Consider the following 18,273-nt stretch of genomic DNA (forward strand, 5'->3'; position numbering starts at 1 on the left):
GCCCCCCCACCTGATGAAGGAACCTGCACTTTTATCTGCACCTTCCTCTTTATCCCTGTGTAAGGTGGTATAATATGCGGGAAGGGGAACCTTACTTTCAGCAGGGTCAGATTCTGGCTGTGTAGAGTACAAGGGGAATGTAGTGGTCTAGGTCAATGTACCAGCAGACTCATCTAGCAGTGGCTGGGCAATGGGCAGGATGATGAGGAAAGAGATATAGGGCCAAAGAATAAAGTAGGCTAAATGCAGATTAAAATTGGTAACAGGACTAAACAGGCGGCATTGCTTTGTTCAGTGGAGTAGCAAACCCAAGAGCAGCAGACACTGTTTCAAGGGCCTAACCACACTAGTAGGCCAAATGCAGTTTAATATCTGATAGTATAGGGCGAAAGCCAGAATGTGGAAGCTCAGCTTTGTTCAGTTGAGGACAACACCAGGGAGGGGCAGACACCTTTAGTAGGCCGGAAAAGCCTATTGCATTTTTTAAAATGGTAATTTGGAGCAGAAGGTTGAAGCTCAGCTTTATTTAGTTGAGGACAACACCAGGCAGGGGCACACAGACAGACACCTTTAGTAGGCCGGAAAAGCCTATTGCATTTTTTAAAATGGTAATTTGGAGCAGAAGGTTGAAGCTCAGCTTTATTTAGTTGAGGGCAACACCAGGGAGGGGCAGAAGCCGTTAGTAGGCCCTAACCACCATTTTTTTTTTTTAAAACCACTTAATGAGAGCCGGAAGGTTGAAGCTCAGCTTTATTTAGTTGAGGACAACACCAGGCAGGGGCACACAGACAGACACCTTTAGTAGGCCGGAAAAGCCTATTGCATTTTTTAAAATGGTAATTTGGAGCAGAAGGTTGAAGCTCAGCTTTATTTAGTTGAGGGCAACACCAGGCAGGGGCACACAGACAGACACCTTTAGTAGGCCGGAAAAGCCTATTGCATTTTTTAAAATGGTAATTTGGAGCAGAAGGTTGAAGCTCAGCTTTATTTAGTTGAGGACAACACCAGGGAGGGGCAGAAGCCGTTAGTAGGCCCTAACCACCATTTTTTTTTTTTAAAACCACTTAATGAGAGCCGGAAGGTTGAAGCTCAGCTTTATTTAGTTGAGGACAACACCAGGCAGGGGCACACAGACAGACACCTTTAGTAGGCCGGAAAAGCCTATTGCATTTTTTAAAATGGTAATTTGGAGCAGAAGGTTGAAGCTCAGCTTTATTTAGTTGAGGGCAACACCAGGGAGGGGCAGAAGCCGTTAGTAGGCCCTAACCAAAGTTGAAGGCCAAATGCAGTTTAATTTCTGATACTATAGGCCGAAAGCCAGAAGGTGGAAGCTCCGATTTAGACAGTGGAGGACAATTTGAATTAGGGACTGCAGACAGACTTAGTAGGCTGTCCCCTGTGGACCATGCATCCACCACATTAACCCATTGCGCCGTAATGGACACGTAATCTTCCGTGGCCATGCCTACAGGTCCATGCGTCTGTTGTCAGGTGCACCTTTGTACTCACAGATTGCCAGAGTGCATGGACAATGCGGTCTTCTACATGCTGGTGGAGGGTTGGGATGGCTTTTCTCGCAAAAGAAGTGTCGACTGGTTAGCTTGTAGCGTGGTACAGCGTAGTCCATCATGGCCTTATTAATAGTAAATAAAATATATAACTAGGCTCTATGAACTTTTAAATAGGTTCCAGGGGTACACGGGCAGCATTGGTGTGGTCAGTGGAGGAGTATTGCAAGTAGGGGCTGCAGACAGGCTATCAAAGGCCTAAAATAACAAACAGTAGGCAGTCATGGCAGTTTTACATCGGTTACATGGATACACAGGCAGGCACTCCAGGCAGCATTGTGGTCAGTGGAGGAGTATTGCAAGTAGGGGCCGCAGACAGGCTATCAAAGGCCTAAAATAACAAACAATAGGCTCATTGCAGTTTTACAGCGGTTACATGGATAGACGGGCAGGCAGCTTGGTGGTGAGTGGAGGAGTATTTAAAGTAGGGACCGCAGACAGGCTATCAAAGGCCTAACATAACAAACAATAGGCTCATGGCAGTTTTACAGCGGTTACATGGATACACGGGCAGGCAGCTTGGTGGTCAGTGGAGGAGTATTTAAAGTAGGGACCGCAGACAGGCTTCAAAGGCCTAACATAAGAAAATGGGCTGGCTGTAGGCACTTTATAATTGGTTCCAGGGGTACACGGGCAGCAGTGGTCTGGCCAGTGGAGGACTAGTGGAAGGAGGGACCGCAGACAGGCTTCAAAGGCCTAACATAAAAAAATGGGCTGGCTGTAGGCACTTTATAATTGGTTCCAGGGGTACACGGGCAGCAGTGGTCTGGTCAGTGGAGGACTAGTGGAAGGAGGGACCGCAGACAGGCTTCAAAGGCCTAAAATAACAAACAATAGGCTCATGGCAGTTTTACAGCGGTTACATGGATACACGGGCAGGCAGCTTGGTGGTCAGTGGAGGAGTATTTAAAGTAGGGACCGCATACAGGCTTCAAAGGCCTAACATAAGAAAATGGGCTGGCTGTAGGCACTTTATAATTGGTTCCAGGGGTACACGGGCAGCAGTGGTCTGGTCAGTGGAGGACTAGTGGAAGGAGGGACCGCAGACAGGCTTCAAAGGCCTAAAATAACAAACAATAGGCTCATGGCAGTTTTACAGCGGTTACATGGATACACGGGCAGGCAGCTTGGTGGTCAGTGGAGGAGTATTTAAAGTAGGGACCGCAGACAGGCTTCAAAGGCCTAACATAAGAAAATGGGCTGGCTGTAGGCACTTTATAATTGGTTCCAGGGGTACACGGGCAGCAGTGGTCTGGCCAGTGGAGGACTAGTGGAAGGAGGGACCGCAGACAGGCTTCAAAGGCCTAAAATAACAAACAATAGGCTCATGGCAGTTTTACAGCGGTTACATGGATACACGGGCAGGCAGCTTGGTGGTCAGTGGAGGAGTATTTAAAGTAGGGACCGCAGACAGGCTATCAAAGGCCTAACATAACAAACAATAGGCTCATTGCAGTTTTACAGCGGTTACATGGATAGACGGGCAGGCAGCTTGGTGGTGAGTGGAGGAGTATTTAAAGTAGGGACCGCAGACAGGCTATCAAAGGCCTAACATAACAAACAATAGGCTCATGGCAGTTTTACAGCGGTTACATGGATACACGGGCAGGCAGCTTGGTGGTCAGTGGAGGAGTATTTAAAGTAGGGACCGCAGACAGGCTTCAAAGGCCTAACATAAGAAAATGGGCTGGCTGTAGGCACTTTATAATTGGTTCCAGGGGTACACGGGCAGCAGTGGTCTGGCCAGTGGAGGACTAGTGGAAGGAGGGACCGCAGACAGGCTTCAAAGGCCTAACATAAAAAAATGGGCTGGCTGTAGGCACTTTATAATTGGTTCCAGGGGTACACGGGCAGCAGTGGTCTGGTCAGTGGAGGACTAGTGGAAGGAGGGACCGCAGACAGGCTTCAAAGGCCTAAAATAACAAACAATAGGCTCATGGCAGTTTTACAGCGGTTACATGGATACACGGGCAGGCAGCTTGGTGGTCAGTGGAGGAGTATTTAAAGTAGGGACCGCAGACAGGCTTCAAAGGCCTAACATAAGAAAATGGGCTGGCTGTAGGCACTTTATAATTGGTTCCAGGGGTACACGGGCAGCAGTGGTCTGGCCAGTGGAGGACTAGTGGAAGGAGGGACCGCAGACAGGCTTCAAAGGCCTAACATAAAAAAATGGGCTGGCTGTAGGCACTTTATAATTGGTTCCAGGGGTACACGGGCAGCAGTGGTCTGGCCAGTGGAGGACTAGTGGAAGGAGGGACCGCAGACAGGCTTCAAAGGCCTAACATAAAAAAATGGGCTGGCTGTAGGCACTTTATAATTGGTTCCAGGGGTACACGGGCAGCAGTGGTCTGGTCAGTGGAGGACTAGTGGAAGGAGGGACCGCAGACAGGCTTCAAAGGCCTAAAATAACAAACAATAGGCTCATGGCAGTTTTACAGCGGTTACATGGATACACGGGCAGCTTGGTGGTGAGTGGAGGAGTAGTGCAAGGAGTGTCTGTCCCAGTACTCCCAAAATATAAATAGATGTTAATGTCTCGCAAAACAACCAAAACAAAAAAAAAGGTGGCATACTTAGGTACAGGGGTGGGCTCATCTGCTGAGTTTCTGACATAGTAATTTGGCAGTAACTATTTAATGGTGCCAATATAGGACACAGACACAGACTACTTTAAGTTGCATCATAGATGTCTACAAATTTGTATTGTCAGTGCCAGACATTGAATGATGTCAGCGAATAGACTAAAGATTGGTGGAGCTGTGCGACATAATTTTGCATGTGGTAGAGCACATTTTGAGCTGGGGTAGGGGGGAACTCTCTAGAGGCTGGCGGGACCGCCCCAGGGCCCCTCATGTTACAACGGTGTGTCTGACGTTGGGTGCGCACCACCACCGCCAGAGACACTACATTGTACTATGAGGGACCCAGTAGCAATGCCGTCAACCAAAAGCGAGCACACCCACCTCTTCAGACAAACAGCAGTCTCACGGGTGCTTGCGCCAAGTCGCGATACCACGGCCCCGTGTGGGGAGTTTGGCCATTTAGGGAGGTGTAAACATGTCGTATGCTGTACAATCAGCTGCAGCAAATTAGACATTAGAAAAGTAATTCACAGGCAAGAGCCTTTCATAGGAAAGCTAGGTGTCGGCCGGGCAAGGTGGGGCAAAAGATTTCGAAATCCAGTTGTGGTTCATTTTAATGAATGTTAGATCGTCAACATTTTGGGTAGCCAGACGAGTCCTTTTTTCGGTTAATATTGAACCTGCAGCACTGAATACTCTTTCTGATAGGACACTTGCTGCCGGGCAAGCAAGCTCCTGCAATGCATATTCTGCCAATTCTGGCCAGGTGTCTAATTTGGAGGCCCAGTAATCAAATGGGAATGACGGTTGAGGGAGAACATCGATAAGGGATGAAAAATAGTTAGTAACCATACTGGACAAATGTTGTCTCCTGTCACTTTCAATTGATGCAGCAGTACCTGTCCTGTCTGCGGTCATAGCAAAATCACTCCACAACCTGGTCAGAAAACCCCTCTGTCCAACGCCACTTCTGATGTGTGCACCCCTAACACTCCTAGTCTGCTGCCCCCTGGAGCTCGTGTGAGAACGATCACGTGCGCTGTGTGCTGGGAATGCCTGAAGCAAACGGTCAACAAGAGTTGATTGTTTGGTTGCTAATATTAGTTCCAAGTTCTCATGTGGCATAATATTTTGCAATTTGCCTTTATAGCGTGGATCAAGGAGGCAGGCCAACCAGTAATCGTCATCGTTCATCATTTTCGTAATGCGTGTGTCCCTTTTTAGGATACGTAAGGCATAATCCGCCATGTGGGCCAAAGTTCCAGTTGTCAAATCTCCGGTTGTGATTGGTTGAGGGGCAGTTGCAGGCAAATCTACGTCACTTGTGTCCCTCAAAAAACCAGAACCCGGCCGTGACACGCAACCAATTTCCTGTGCCCCCGGGAAAGGTTCGGCATTAAAAATATACTCATCCCCATCATCCTCCTCGTCCTCCACCTCCTCTTCGCCCGCTACCTCGTCCTGTACACTGCCCTGACCAGACAATGGCTGACTGTCATCAAGGCTTTCCTCTTCCTCTGGTGCAGACGCCTGCTCCTTTATGTGCGTCAAACTTTGCATCAGCAGACGCATTAGGGGGATGCTCATGCTTATTACGGCGTTGTCTGCACTAACCAGCCGTGTGCATTCCTCAAAACACTGAAGGACTTGACACATGTCTTGTATCTTAGACCACTGCACACCTGACAACTCCATGTCTGCCATCCTACTGCCTGCCCGTGTATCCTCCCACAAATAAATAACAGCACGCCTCTGTTCGCACAGTCTCTGAAGCATGTGCAGTGTTGAGTTCCACCTTGTTGCAACGTCTATGATTAGGCGATGCTGGGGAAGGTTCAAAGACCGCTGATAGGTCTGCATACGGCTGGCGTGTACAGGCGAACGTCGGATATGTGAGCAAAGTGCACGCACTTTGAGGAGCAGGTCGGAGAACCCAGGATAAGTTTTCAATAAGCACTGCACCACCAGGTTTAAGGTGTGAGCCAGGCAAGGAATGTGTTTCAGTTGGGAAAGGGAGATGGCAGCCATGAAATTCCTTCCGTTATCACTCACTACCTTGCCTGCCTCAAGATCTACTGTGCCCAGCCACGACTGCGTTTCGTGTTGCAAGAACTCGGACAGAACTTCCGCGGTGTGTCTGTTGTCGCCCAAGCACTTCATAGCCAATACAGCCTGCTGACGCTTGGCAGTAGCTGGCCCATAATGGGACAACTGGTGTGCAACAGTGTCATCTGCCGATGGAGTGGTTGGCAGACTGCGTTCTGTGGAAGAGCTGTAGCTTCTGCAGGAGGACGAGGAGGAGGAGGAGGAGGGGGTGCGAACGCCTACAGCCAACTGTTTCCTAGACCGTGGGCTAGGCACAACTGTCCCTAAATTGATGTCGCCTGTGGACCCTGCATCCACCACATTCACCCAGTGTGCCGTGATGGACACATAACGTCCCTGGCCATGCCTACTGGTCCATGCATCTGTAGTCAGGTGCACCTTTGTACTCACAGATTGCCTGAGTGCATGGACGATGCGCTGTTTAACATGCTGGTGCAGGGCTGGGATGGCTTTTCTGGAAAAAAAGTGTCGACTGGGTAGCTCGTATCGTGGTTCAGCGTACTCCATCAGGGCTTTGAAAGCTTCGCTTTCAACTAACCGGTAGGGCATCATCTCTAACGAGATTAGTCTAGCTATGTGGGCGTTAAAACACTGTGTACGCGGATGCGAGGATAAGTACTTCCTTTTTCTAACCAGAGTCTCATGTAGGGTGAGCTGGACTGGAGAGCTGGAGATCGTGGAACTTTCGGGTGTGCCGGTGTACATGGCAGACTGAGAGACGGTTGGAGACGGTATTGTTTCCGCCGGTGCCCTAGATGCAATATTTCCTCCTACAAAACTGGTGATTCCCTGACCCTGACTGCTTTTGGCTGGCAAAGAAACCTGCACAGATACTGCCGGTGGTGCGGAAAATGGTGGCCTTACAGTGACGGAAGGGATGTTGCGTTGCTGACTAGCTTCATTGGCCGAGGGTGCTACAACCTTGAGGGACGTTTGGTAGTTAGTCCAGGCTTGAAAATGCATGGTGGTTAAGTGTCTATGCATGCAACTAGTATTTAGACTTTTCAGATTCTGACCTCTGCTTAAGCTAGTTGAACATTTTTGACAGATGACTTTGCGCTGATCAGTTGGATGTTGTTTAAAAAAATGCCAGACTGCACTCTTCCTAGACTCGGATCCCTTTTCAGGGATTGCAGACTGAGCTTTAACCGGATGGCAACGCTGTGCTCCAACAGGTTTTGGCTTTGACACGCGTTTTGGGCCAGATACGGGCCCGGCAGATGGAACCTGTTGCGATGTTGATGCCTGCTGCGGCCCCTCCTCCACCTCCGCTTCTGAACTACTGCCGCCTGCACCCTGTTCCCCCAATGGCTGCCAATCGGGGTCAATAACTGGGTCATCTATTACCTCCTCTTCGAGCTCGTGTGCAACTTCGTCTGTGTCACTGTGTCGGTCGGTGGTATAGCGTTCGTGGCGGGGCAACATAGTCTCATCAGGGTCTGATTGTGGATCTGTACCCTGAGAGGGCAATGTGGTGGTCTGAGTCAAAGGAGCAGCATAGTACTCTGGCTGTGGCTGTGCATCAGTGCACTCCATGTCAGAATATACTTGTAATGGGCATGGCCTGTTAAATGTTTCACTTTCTAAGCCAGGGACGGTATGTGTAAAGAGCTCCATGGAGTGACCCGTTGTGTCGCCTGCTGCATCCTTCTCTCTTGTTGTAGTTTTTGCTGAGGAGGACAAGGAAGCGACTTGTCCCTGACCGTGAACATCCACAAGCGACGCGCTGCTTTTACATTTACCAGTTTCGGAAGAGGAGGCAAAAGAGCTAGAGGCTGAGTCTGCAATGTAAGCCAAAACTTGCTGTTGCTGCTCCGCCTTTAAAAGCGGTTTTCCTACTCCCAGAAAAGAGAGCGTTCGAGGCCTTGTGTAGCCTGACGACGAAACTGGCTCCACAGCTCCAGACTTAGGTGGAATATTTTTATCCCCACGACCACCTGATGCTCCACTACCACTACCATCATTACCAGCTGACAATGAACGCCCACGACGACCTCTTGCACCAGACTTCCTCATTGTTTTAAAATCTTAACCAAAGTAACTTTATTTGTTGCTGTCAAACAACTTACACGGTGAGCTATAACTTCAGTATGATTTCAATATCCCTTAACAGGTTGGTGAGACCACAAGGAAAATCAGGCACAATGTTACACACTCTGTTTTCTGTGGCACAAAATCACAGAGATGACACACACGCAGGACTGTCACTCAAGCACTAATGTCAATATTAATCTCCCACCTAATTTATTTTTTTTTTTTTCTCAGGGAGACTTTAGAAACCAAATAATATTAAAAAAAAAAAAAAAAAAAAAAGGCTTTCTATGGCCCACAATTAGAGAGAGAGAGGTGGCACACCCAGGAGTCAAGACTGGCGCACAAGCTGAAAGGGCAATATTACTCTCCCACTGTTTTTTTAAGTTTTTTTTTTATTTCAGGGAGACTTTAGAAACCCAATAATATTTTAAAAAAAAAATAAATAGGCTTTCTATGGCCCACTGAATGAGAGGGAGAGAGGTGGCACACCCAGGAGTCAAGCCTGGCACACAAGCTGAAAGGGCAATATTACTCTCCCACTGTTTTTTTATGTATTTTTTGTTTTTTAAGGGAGACTTTAGAAACCCAATAATATTTTAAAAAAAAAATAAATAGGCTTTCTATGGCCCACTGAATGAGAGGGAGAGAGGTGGCACACCCAGGAGTCAAGACTGGCACACAAGCTGAAAGGGCAATATTACTCTCCCACTGTTTTTTTATGTTTTTTTTTTTTTTCAGGGAGACTTTAGAAACCAAATAATATTAAAAAAACCCAAAAAAAAAATAGCCTTTCTATGGCCCACTGAATGAGAGAGAGAGGTGGCACACCCAGGAGTCAAGACTGGCACACAAGCTGAAAGGGCAATATTACTCTCCCACTGTTTTTTTATGTATTTTTGGTTTTTTAAGGGAGACTTTAGAAACCCAATAATATTTAAAAAAAAAAATAAATAGGCTTTCTATGGCCCACTGAATGAGAGGGAGAGAGGTGGCACACCCAGGAGTCAAGACTGGCACACAAGCTGAAAGGGCAATATTACTCTCCCACTGTTTTTTTATGTTTTTTTTTTTTTTTCAGGGAGACTTTAGAAACCAAATAATAAGAAAAAAAATAAATAAATAAATAGGCTTTCTATAGCCCACTGAATGAGAGATAGCACACACAGCAGTGGCACACAAGCCCTGACTGAGGCCAATATTTTTCTCCCACTGATTGATGTAGTGTTTTTGTGTTGAGGTAGATTTTAGAACACAAATCAAGGAAAAAAAAAAAAAAATGCTTTCTATGGCCCACTGAATGAGAGAGAGGTGGCACACCCAGGAGTCAAGACTGGCACACAAGCTGAAAGGGCAATATTACTCTCCCACTGTTTTTTTATGTATTTTTTGTTTTTTAAGGGAGACTTTAGAAACCCAATAATATTTAAAAAAAAAAATAAATAGGCTTTCTATGGCCCACTGAATGAGAGGGAGAGAGGTGGCACACCCAGGAGTCAAGACTGGCACACAAGCTGAAAGGGCAATATTACTCTCCCACTGTTTTTTTATGTATTTTTTGTTTTTTAAGGGAGACTTTAGAAACCCAATAATATTGAAAAAAAAAAATAAATAGGCTTTCTATGGCCCACTGAATGAGAGGGAGAGAGGTGGCACACCCAGGAGTCAAGACTGGCACACAAGCTGAAAGGGCAATATTACTCTCCCACTGTTTTTTTATGTATTTTTTGTTTTTTAAGGGAGACTTTAGAAACCCAATAATATTGAAAAAAAAAAATAAATAGGCTTTCTATGGCCCACTGAATGAGAGGGAGAGAGGTGGCACACCCAGGAGTCAAGACTGGCACACAAGCTGAAAGGGCAATATTACTCTCCCACTGTTTTTTTATGGTTTTTTTTTTTTTTCAGGGAGACTTTAGAAACCAAATAATATTAAAAAAACCCAAAAAAAAATAGGCTTTCTATGGCCCACTGAATGAGAGAGAGAGGTGGCACACCCAGGAGTCAAGACTGGCACACAAGCTGAAAGGGCAATATTACTCTCCCACTGTTTTTTTATGTATTTTTGGTTTTTTAAGGGAGACTTTAGAAACCCAATAATATTTAAAAAAAAAAAAAATAGGCTTTCTATGGCCCACTGAATGAGAGGGAGAGAGGTGGCACACCCAGGAGTCAAGACTGGCACACAAGCTGAAAGGGCAATATTACTCTCCCACTGTTTTTTTATGTTTTTTTTTTTTTTCAGGGAGACTTTAGAAACCAAATAATATTAAAAAAACCAAAAAAAAAAATAGCCTTTCTATGGCCCACTGAATGAGAGAGAGAGGTGGCACACCCAGGAGTCAAGACTGGCACACAAGCTGAAAGGGCAATATTACTCTCCCACTGTTTTTTTATGTATTTTTTGTTTTTTAAGGGAGACTTTAGAAACCCAATAATATTTTAAAAAAAAAATAAATAGGCTTTCTATGGCCCACTGAATGAGAGGGAGAGAGGTGGCACACCCAGGAGTCAAGACTGGCACACAAGCTGAAAGGGCAATATTACTCTCCCACTGTTTTTTTATGTATTTTTTGTTTTTTAAGGGAGACTTTAGAAACCCAATAATATTTAAAAAAATAAATAAATAGGCTTTCTATGGCCCACTGAATGAGAGGGAGAGAGGTGGCACACCCAGGAGTCAAGACTGGCACACAAGCTGAAAGGGCAATATTACTCTCCCACTGTTTTTTTATGTATTTTTTGTTTTTTAAGGGAGACTTTAGAAACCCAATAATATTTAAAAAAATAAATAAATAGGCTTTCTATGGCCCACTGAATGAGAGGGAGAGAGGTGGCACACCCAGGAGTCAAGACTGGCACACAAGCTGAAAGGGCAATATTACTCTCCCACTGTTTTTTTAGGTATTTTTTTTTTTTCAGGGAGACTTTAGAAACCAAATAATATTAAAAAAAAAAAAATAAATAAATAGGCTTGCTATAGCCCACTGAATGAGAGATAGCACACACAGCAGTGGCACACAAGCCCTGACTGAGGCCAATATTTTTCTCCCACTGATTGATGTAGTGTTTTTGTGTTGAGGTAGAATTTAGAACACAAATCACGGAAAAAATAAATAGGCTTTCTATGGCCCACTCAGTGAGAGATGGCACACACAGGGAATGTAGCAGAAATGCCAATCTTAATCTCCCACAAAAAAAACAAAAAAAAAACAGGGACTGTCCTACAATTACTATCTCCCTGCAGTAATCTAAGCCAGGTATGGCAGGCAGCAATAGGAGTGGACTGATGCACAAATTAAATAAAAAGTGTGGACAAACAAAAAAGATAGCTGTGCAGAAAGGAAGGAACAAGAGGATATGTGCTTTGAAAAAAGCAGTTGGTTTCCACAGTGGCATACACACAGCAATACAGCTATCACGGAGCCTTCTAGGGCAGCCCAATAAGCTACAGCGCTGAGGGGAAAAAAAAAAAAAATAGCTTCCACAGTCCCTGCACACCGAAGGTGGTGTTGGACAGTGGAAATCGCTGCAGCACAAGCGGTTTGGTGGTTAGTGGACCCTGCCTAACGCTCTCCCTGCTTCTGACGAAGCGGCAGCAACCTGTCCCTAAGCTCAGATCAGCAGCAGTAAGATGGCGGTCGGCGGGAACGCCCCTTTATAGCCCCTGTGACGCCGCAGACAGCAAGCCAATCACTGCAATGCCCTTCTCTAAGATGGTGGGGACCAGGATCTATGTCATCACGCTGCCCACACTCTGCGTTCACCTTCATTGGCTGAGAAATGGCGCTTTTCGCGTCATTGAAACGCGACTTTGGCGCGAAAGTCGCGTACCGCATGGCCGACAAGCACAGGGGTCGGATCGGGTTTCATGAGACGCCGACTTAGCCAAAAGTCGGCGACTTTTGAAAATGATCGACCCGTTTCACTCAACCCTAGTCGTGACTTTCGGACCACCCAGCAAGTACTGGAGCGACCTGGCAGGTCACAAACTGCTGGAGACCAACTGGAACGGCAGTGACAACAGATGAAGATGGCGGCTGGTAAGTATAAGACTAGGGGGAGGGAACTTAGTGACACCACTGCAGCAGCAAAATAAAAATAAACTGTGGAGTGGTGCTATAAAAAATTATTTTGCACTGACAGACTTCCTTTAAAGATGTTAGACTTCTGCACTGGGACTAATTTATTAAAGCCGTCTAACTTTTAGATGGTGACAATACTCAACTAGAGTCTTAATATGTATTTTTTCAAGTGTCTAATGCTGGATGATAAATCGGATGCATCTTTAGACTAAATTTATATTATTCCTTCACAGAATTACTAAACATTTTGGTGCAATATATTAGCACAGGATCGTGAGTTAGATGATCCATTATGTCCTTTGCACATGTCAAAAAATCATGTCTAACGTGTCTATAACACTTAATATATCTGGTGCAAATCATGAAAGGTTTTTTGCACAATTTAGACCACATGTCTGGTGCAAGTAGTTTAGTAATGCAATCCCACTGTCTATACTATTTAAGCCCATCCCTGTCTATAAGGTCATATAGATGTCATGCAGCAATTCGTCTACTTAGGACCCCCTCCATGTGTCAGAATACAGATTCAATCTGTAGGAGCAGCTCCCACTTTGGCATTTCTATCTATTCATGTATCATATCTGAATGGCTTGACATGTAAGGCCATGTGCACACGTTAAGTATTTTTCGCGTTTTTTCGCTATAAAAACGTGATAAAAACGCGAAAAAAACGCTTACATATGCCTCCCATTATTTTAAGTGTATTCCGCATTTTTTGTGCAAATGTAGCCTTTTTTTCCGCGAAAAAATCGCATCGCGGAAAAAAAAGCAACATGTTCATTAAAATGTGGAATTGCAGGGGATTCCGCACACCTAGGGGTCCATTGATCTGCTTACTTCCCGCACGGGGCTGTGCCCACCATGCGGGAAGTAAGCAGATTATGTGCGGTTGGTACCCAGGGTGGAGGAGAGGAGACTCTCCTCCACGCACTGGGCACCATATAAGTGGTCAAAAAATAAGAATTAAAATAAAAAATAGCGATATACTCACCCTCGATGTCTTCCCGCCTCCACTGCATGCTGTCGCTTCGGTTCCTGTAGCTGATGTGCGGCGAAGGACCTTGCCGATGACGTCACTGTCCTGTGATTGGTCGTGAGCGGTCATGTGACCGCTCACGTGACCGTGACGTCACGGAAGGTCCTGTGCGCACAGACCAGCTATAGGAAGACGAACGGACGCCGCTGATGAGATGTCTGGGTGAGTATAAGCATTTTTTTATTTTTTTTATTATTTTTAAACATTCTATCTTTTACTATAGATGCTGCATAAGCTGCATCTATAGTAAAAAGTTGGTCACACTTGTCAAACAGTATGTTTGACAAGTGTGACCAACTTGTCAGTCAGTTTTCCAAGCGATGCTACAGATCGCTTGGAAAACTTTAGCATTCTGCAAGCTAATCAAAGTCCAAGGTTCTCATGAGCCAAACTCATGGAGGCAACAATCTGAAAACAGTTGTCTCTAATGCAAATCTGCCTCAGGATATATGCCAACGTACAACTATACAGACACATACACCCACCATTCTTACTAAAATATATAATGCACAATACATAATTGTTTCAGAAACCTTTTGCAGATACTACACTTTCCAATACAATCTAAAAAGAAAAATATGCTGAGGTTTGCGGGCAATTGATATTTTATATAGTTATATACAAAGTAAATAAGTCAATGAAATACATAAAAAAATATATATAGATTAAAAACAAAATCTAATACTTATATATGTCAAGATAAAAAGGATAGATAGATAGATAGATAGATAGATAGATAGATAGATAGATAGATAGATGGATAGATAGATAGATAGATAGATAGATAGATAGATAGATAGATAGATAGATAGATAGACAAAATCTTTACCTGCCCATTCTCCCATTCTTCGAAAAAATGATGGTGGCATTACACCCCATAGTCTTGGAAACAGGTACTTTGAAAATCCAAAACATTTCACTATAAATTGAAGGCATACAAAAATTCCCAGCGCAGTTAAAAACTGCTGAATGAGCAGCTCCATGCCAGCAGATTCCGGGATAAATGAAGTGCACTGTCTCACTCACTCACTGCCCTGTTACTTGCTCCTTAGTTACTTGCGAGAGAATTTATGCTTAACAACTGTTAGGGAGAGGTTTGAAATCACATGTATTCCAAGAGTCATGGTTTATATGGTTACTCCTTCTCCCCTCCTTTTTTTCTGTTTAATTATAAGCCTTTAAGACTTGCTGTCAGAATATGACTTGGAGCTATTTTGTATACATTGTACACAAAGTAAACCAGTAACTACGCCCCAAGTACAATTTTTCAGATTTTTCGCATATGTGGAAATGTTAACATTTGCTCTTCATTCAAATTCTATTCAAATAGAGTTGAACAAACTCTACAGTGATCAAACAGGTGACATGTCAAAGCTGCAAGATAAGTAAACATTCTCTTTTATCTTATATGCACTCTTCAGCATTCACTCATTCCCAGACTTCTAATATAGTTTCTTATCAAAAGTACTGCAGCCATTTATAGGAAACCATGTACGGTAACTTTGTAGCGTACAAGCAAATTTTAAGTCTTAGGAGCGTACCCAAACAAGCACAAGGAGATCATCAAACTTCATGCAAATGTTATTGGTGGTCAAATTTGAACCAAGGACCCCAATGGTGGAAGGGAACAGTGCTATTTGTGTATTACAAAACAAGGCATCGTTTGCAAAAGCTGTTTACAAAATGCTGACCTAAATACGAACACATTCCAGAGATCTATTGGAAATTTTGTCCATATTTGTGTTCATATTATGTAGGATTTTCTCCAACACTGCAGATATTACATAAATGTAATTTAAATATAAAACATAGCACCAATGAAAAACAGAAGATGAGACAATTGCCTCTAAACTATTATCCCACACATTAATATTAAAGAGGATCATTCACCAAACTTTTCCTGTATAACTGGACACGCAATTTAATGCAGAGTGGACTAAAACATTTTTGTTTTCTTTTTGTCTTTTAATTCGCCTCTCTCTGTTGCGGAGATATTAGCAATCAAATCATTTGGCACCTAATGAGTTAACTTTTGTTAAGTCATGTGGGTATCAGTTTTGGATGGAAACTGTCCCATTTAAGGTATGTTGGACGGTCGATTGGCTTCTGATACAGGGATGTCTCTATTTTATTGTTCTGCAGCTTAATGATGGTGTCCAAAAAGTTAATTTCAGTACAGGAGTAGTTGAGTGTCAAGTTGATAGTAGGATGAAATTGATTAAACTGTTCATGGAACGTCTTTAGCTGTTGTACAGACTCCATCCAGATGATTAAAATGTCCTCAATGTAGCGGTAGTAGGCCAGAGGCCTGATGGGACATGAGGACAAAAAGTCGCTTTCAAGCTTGGCCATGAAAAGATTTGCATACTGTGGGGCCATTTTACTTCCCATTGCTGTGCCAGTCTCCTGTAGATAGATCTTCTTGTCAAATTCAAAGTAATTGTGGGTGAGGATGAATTTTATAAGTTTCACCACAGAATTTGCATCAATTCCTGTGTTTTGCAGGAAGAATTTTCAGGCATTTAAGACTGCACAGGACTTCATAAAATAATAAAATAAGATTTATTCATTTCAATCAGGTTTGGATGCAGTCCATTTTTCTACTTTTTTCATAGTTGATGTTTACAAGTGAGCTCCTTAGAATTTTTAGACATGCATCCATCTGTGGATCTGTGGGTATGATTACCTGGTTTCCTGGATGTCCCCGATGAGTGCTGTGTGCAACATTCTACAGCCCTCATCTCCTGGTCTAACTTCCTGCATGATTAGAAAGTGTTGGGAGTGGAGCACAGATGACTAACAAATTTCATATGAGGGAGCACAGCTAAGTTTAGCTGTGTCACATTGCCCACTCTTCTAACAGCTTTCCTTCTCTCACACCACGATAACCTCTGCTGTACTGCCCTTCTAGAGATGTGTCTGTGATCACACTTATGTTTGCTGTGCTCAGGGTAGCTTGTAGTCTTGTAGTTGTTCTCCAGTGAGATCAGAGCAGGGTGGCATTACATCTCACATAGGAATAGGTCAGAACAGACTTTATCTGTATGAAAAGTAATGACAACCCTTACTGCAGAGCTATTACAAGTTGCTTGAGCACAATAGACTTAATTGCTATTACATCTTACACACTGAGAAACCTACTCTAAGCTATAGCGGGGTCATTTTTTTTCTGCTTTGTTGCGGTTTTAATATGATTGGTCAGTGTCATACAGGGAGAAGAAGTACATGCCCTCAGTGAAAACACCCACTAGGAATTAGTAATAATACGCTCATTAGGAGCCAAATTCTAATATTCCAATATCTCAGCAACAAAGAGGCAACATTAAAAAATATATATATTTAACGCTACAGCAACTACTACATTTGGGGAATGGTCCTTTTAAGCCCTTTGGTAGAATATCAGTGAAAAATATTTTTCCACTGTTAGATCATCCAAAGCTGAACAAAAATAATTGCTCAACCTAAATTGTGCCCAGTCTACAGCGTTTTCCATTCATATACCATAATTATCTATGGTATCATAGAAACAGCGGAAAAATAAGAATCTCCAATTTTAGAAAGTTAAAATCCAAGACTAAGCTGTGTATAATTATTTGAGGAAAAAAACAAACATATTCAGAAGAACAAAATTAACATACCATGAATTCGGGGTCTAGCAAAAATACCATTTTAAATTTACGATGTGTAAAAACTCATGCTACGCTAGTCTTGACATGCCAGAAATGTTACTTTTTTAGTAAAAAAAAGCTGATGCGGTGCCCCAGGGTCCTGGTCGCCGCAGTGGTATTGCTTTCATCTCAGGGACAGTGATGCTACGTTTGGAGGCAAAGAAGGATAACTGCATCCAGGTATCACAAACATGCAACATATTGACACTCCAGGCCACCAAGGGGAGTTTCTGCTCCTATTTATTAGGACACTCCCCATATATATATATATATATATATATAACTGGTAGTCTGTAGGGAAAGTTAGTCAGTTCCAGACAGGAGTTGGCTCCTGACAGAGTTCCAGACAGGAGTTCTGTAGAAGTCAGTTCCAGACCTGAGTCTGAGGAGGACAGAAGGTTAAAGGAGCTGTGCATGCCCTCAGAGCTGCAGCTCCCAGAAAGAACATTGAAAGGCACAATTGTATTGCAGCGAGCGTGAAGGAAGTCGAAGCAAAGGAGAGGATACCAGAAGGGGACCAGCCCCGCTCAGGCTGCCTCCTTCTGAGGCGCAAAATCCCAGTAGCCGGAACATCGAGGGAGTAAGGATCTCTACGCCTTATTTCAGAGACCGGCAGGACAGCTAATTGCAGGTTACCTGTCCGCACCTACACCCAGGAGGCACGGTGACACCTACAGAGCCGGGTTATCTAAGAGACCCTATAAACAGGCTCAAGTCACCAGTCATACGGGTTTTATCCTATCCTATATGGGGGACAGAGAGAGCGAAACATCGCATCTGTAAGACCCTTATGTGAAGCCATAGGCAGTAAGGGACTACACCACCACAGCGCAAGGGAAGGCTACTGATTTCCACCTGGACAAGGGAACTCTGGCCTTGCCTCCAAACCGGCCGGACTCTGCCTGCCCTGTGATCTTGTGCCCTGGACTGTGGATGCTGAAGTCTTCAGTAAAAGGTAAAGAGACTGCAACCTTGTATCCTCATTCTTCACTGGGCCATTCATCATACCACCATCTACACACCGGGAGGCCCTGGGGACATACTTCACCTGTGGGAAGGTATACCATCTAGCTGCCATAACATCACACCAGCTGACCCCTTAAAGCAGTGTCACCTTGACCGAATACCACAGGTGGCGTCACGAACATACATAAACTGTATCCCTTTAAAGACCTTTCCCTTTTACCTTGGACGTCC

At 44.2% G+C, this 18,273-nt stretch overlaps 1 protein-coding gene across 2 annotated transcripts in view; it reads right to left on the reverse strand.

Moving 5' to 3' along the window:
- Nucleotides 1-14,663, reverse strand: part of HSD17B3 (hydroxysteroid 17-beta dehydrogenase 3) — a 211,103-nt gene extending 196,440 nt beyond the window's left edge. Inside the window, exon 1 of one of the 2 annotated variants that reach the window (XM_077299641.1) lies at nucleotides 14,238-14,663. In XM_077299641.1, coding sequence (XP_077155756.1) covers nucleotides 14,238-14,391 — 154 coding nt within the window. In that variant the 5' untranslated portion in view covers nucleotides 14,392-14,663. The remainder of the gene's footprint in view (nucleotides 1-14,237) is intronic. The other variant, XM_077299644.1, reaches the window with a different exon arrangement.
- Nucleotides 14,664-18,273: the final 3,610 nt, after the last annotated feature.

Source organism: Ranitomeya variabilis, chromosome 1, assembly GCF_051348905.1.
Source record: "Ranitomeya variabilis isolate aRanVar5 chromosome 1, aRanVar5.hap1, whole genome shotgun sequence".
Lineage (NCBI taxonomy): Eukaryota > Metazoa > Chordata > Amphibia > Anura > Dendrobatidae > Ranitomeya > Ranitomeya variabilis.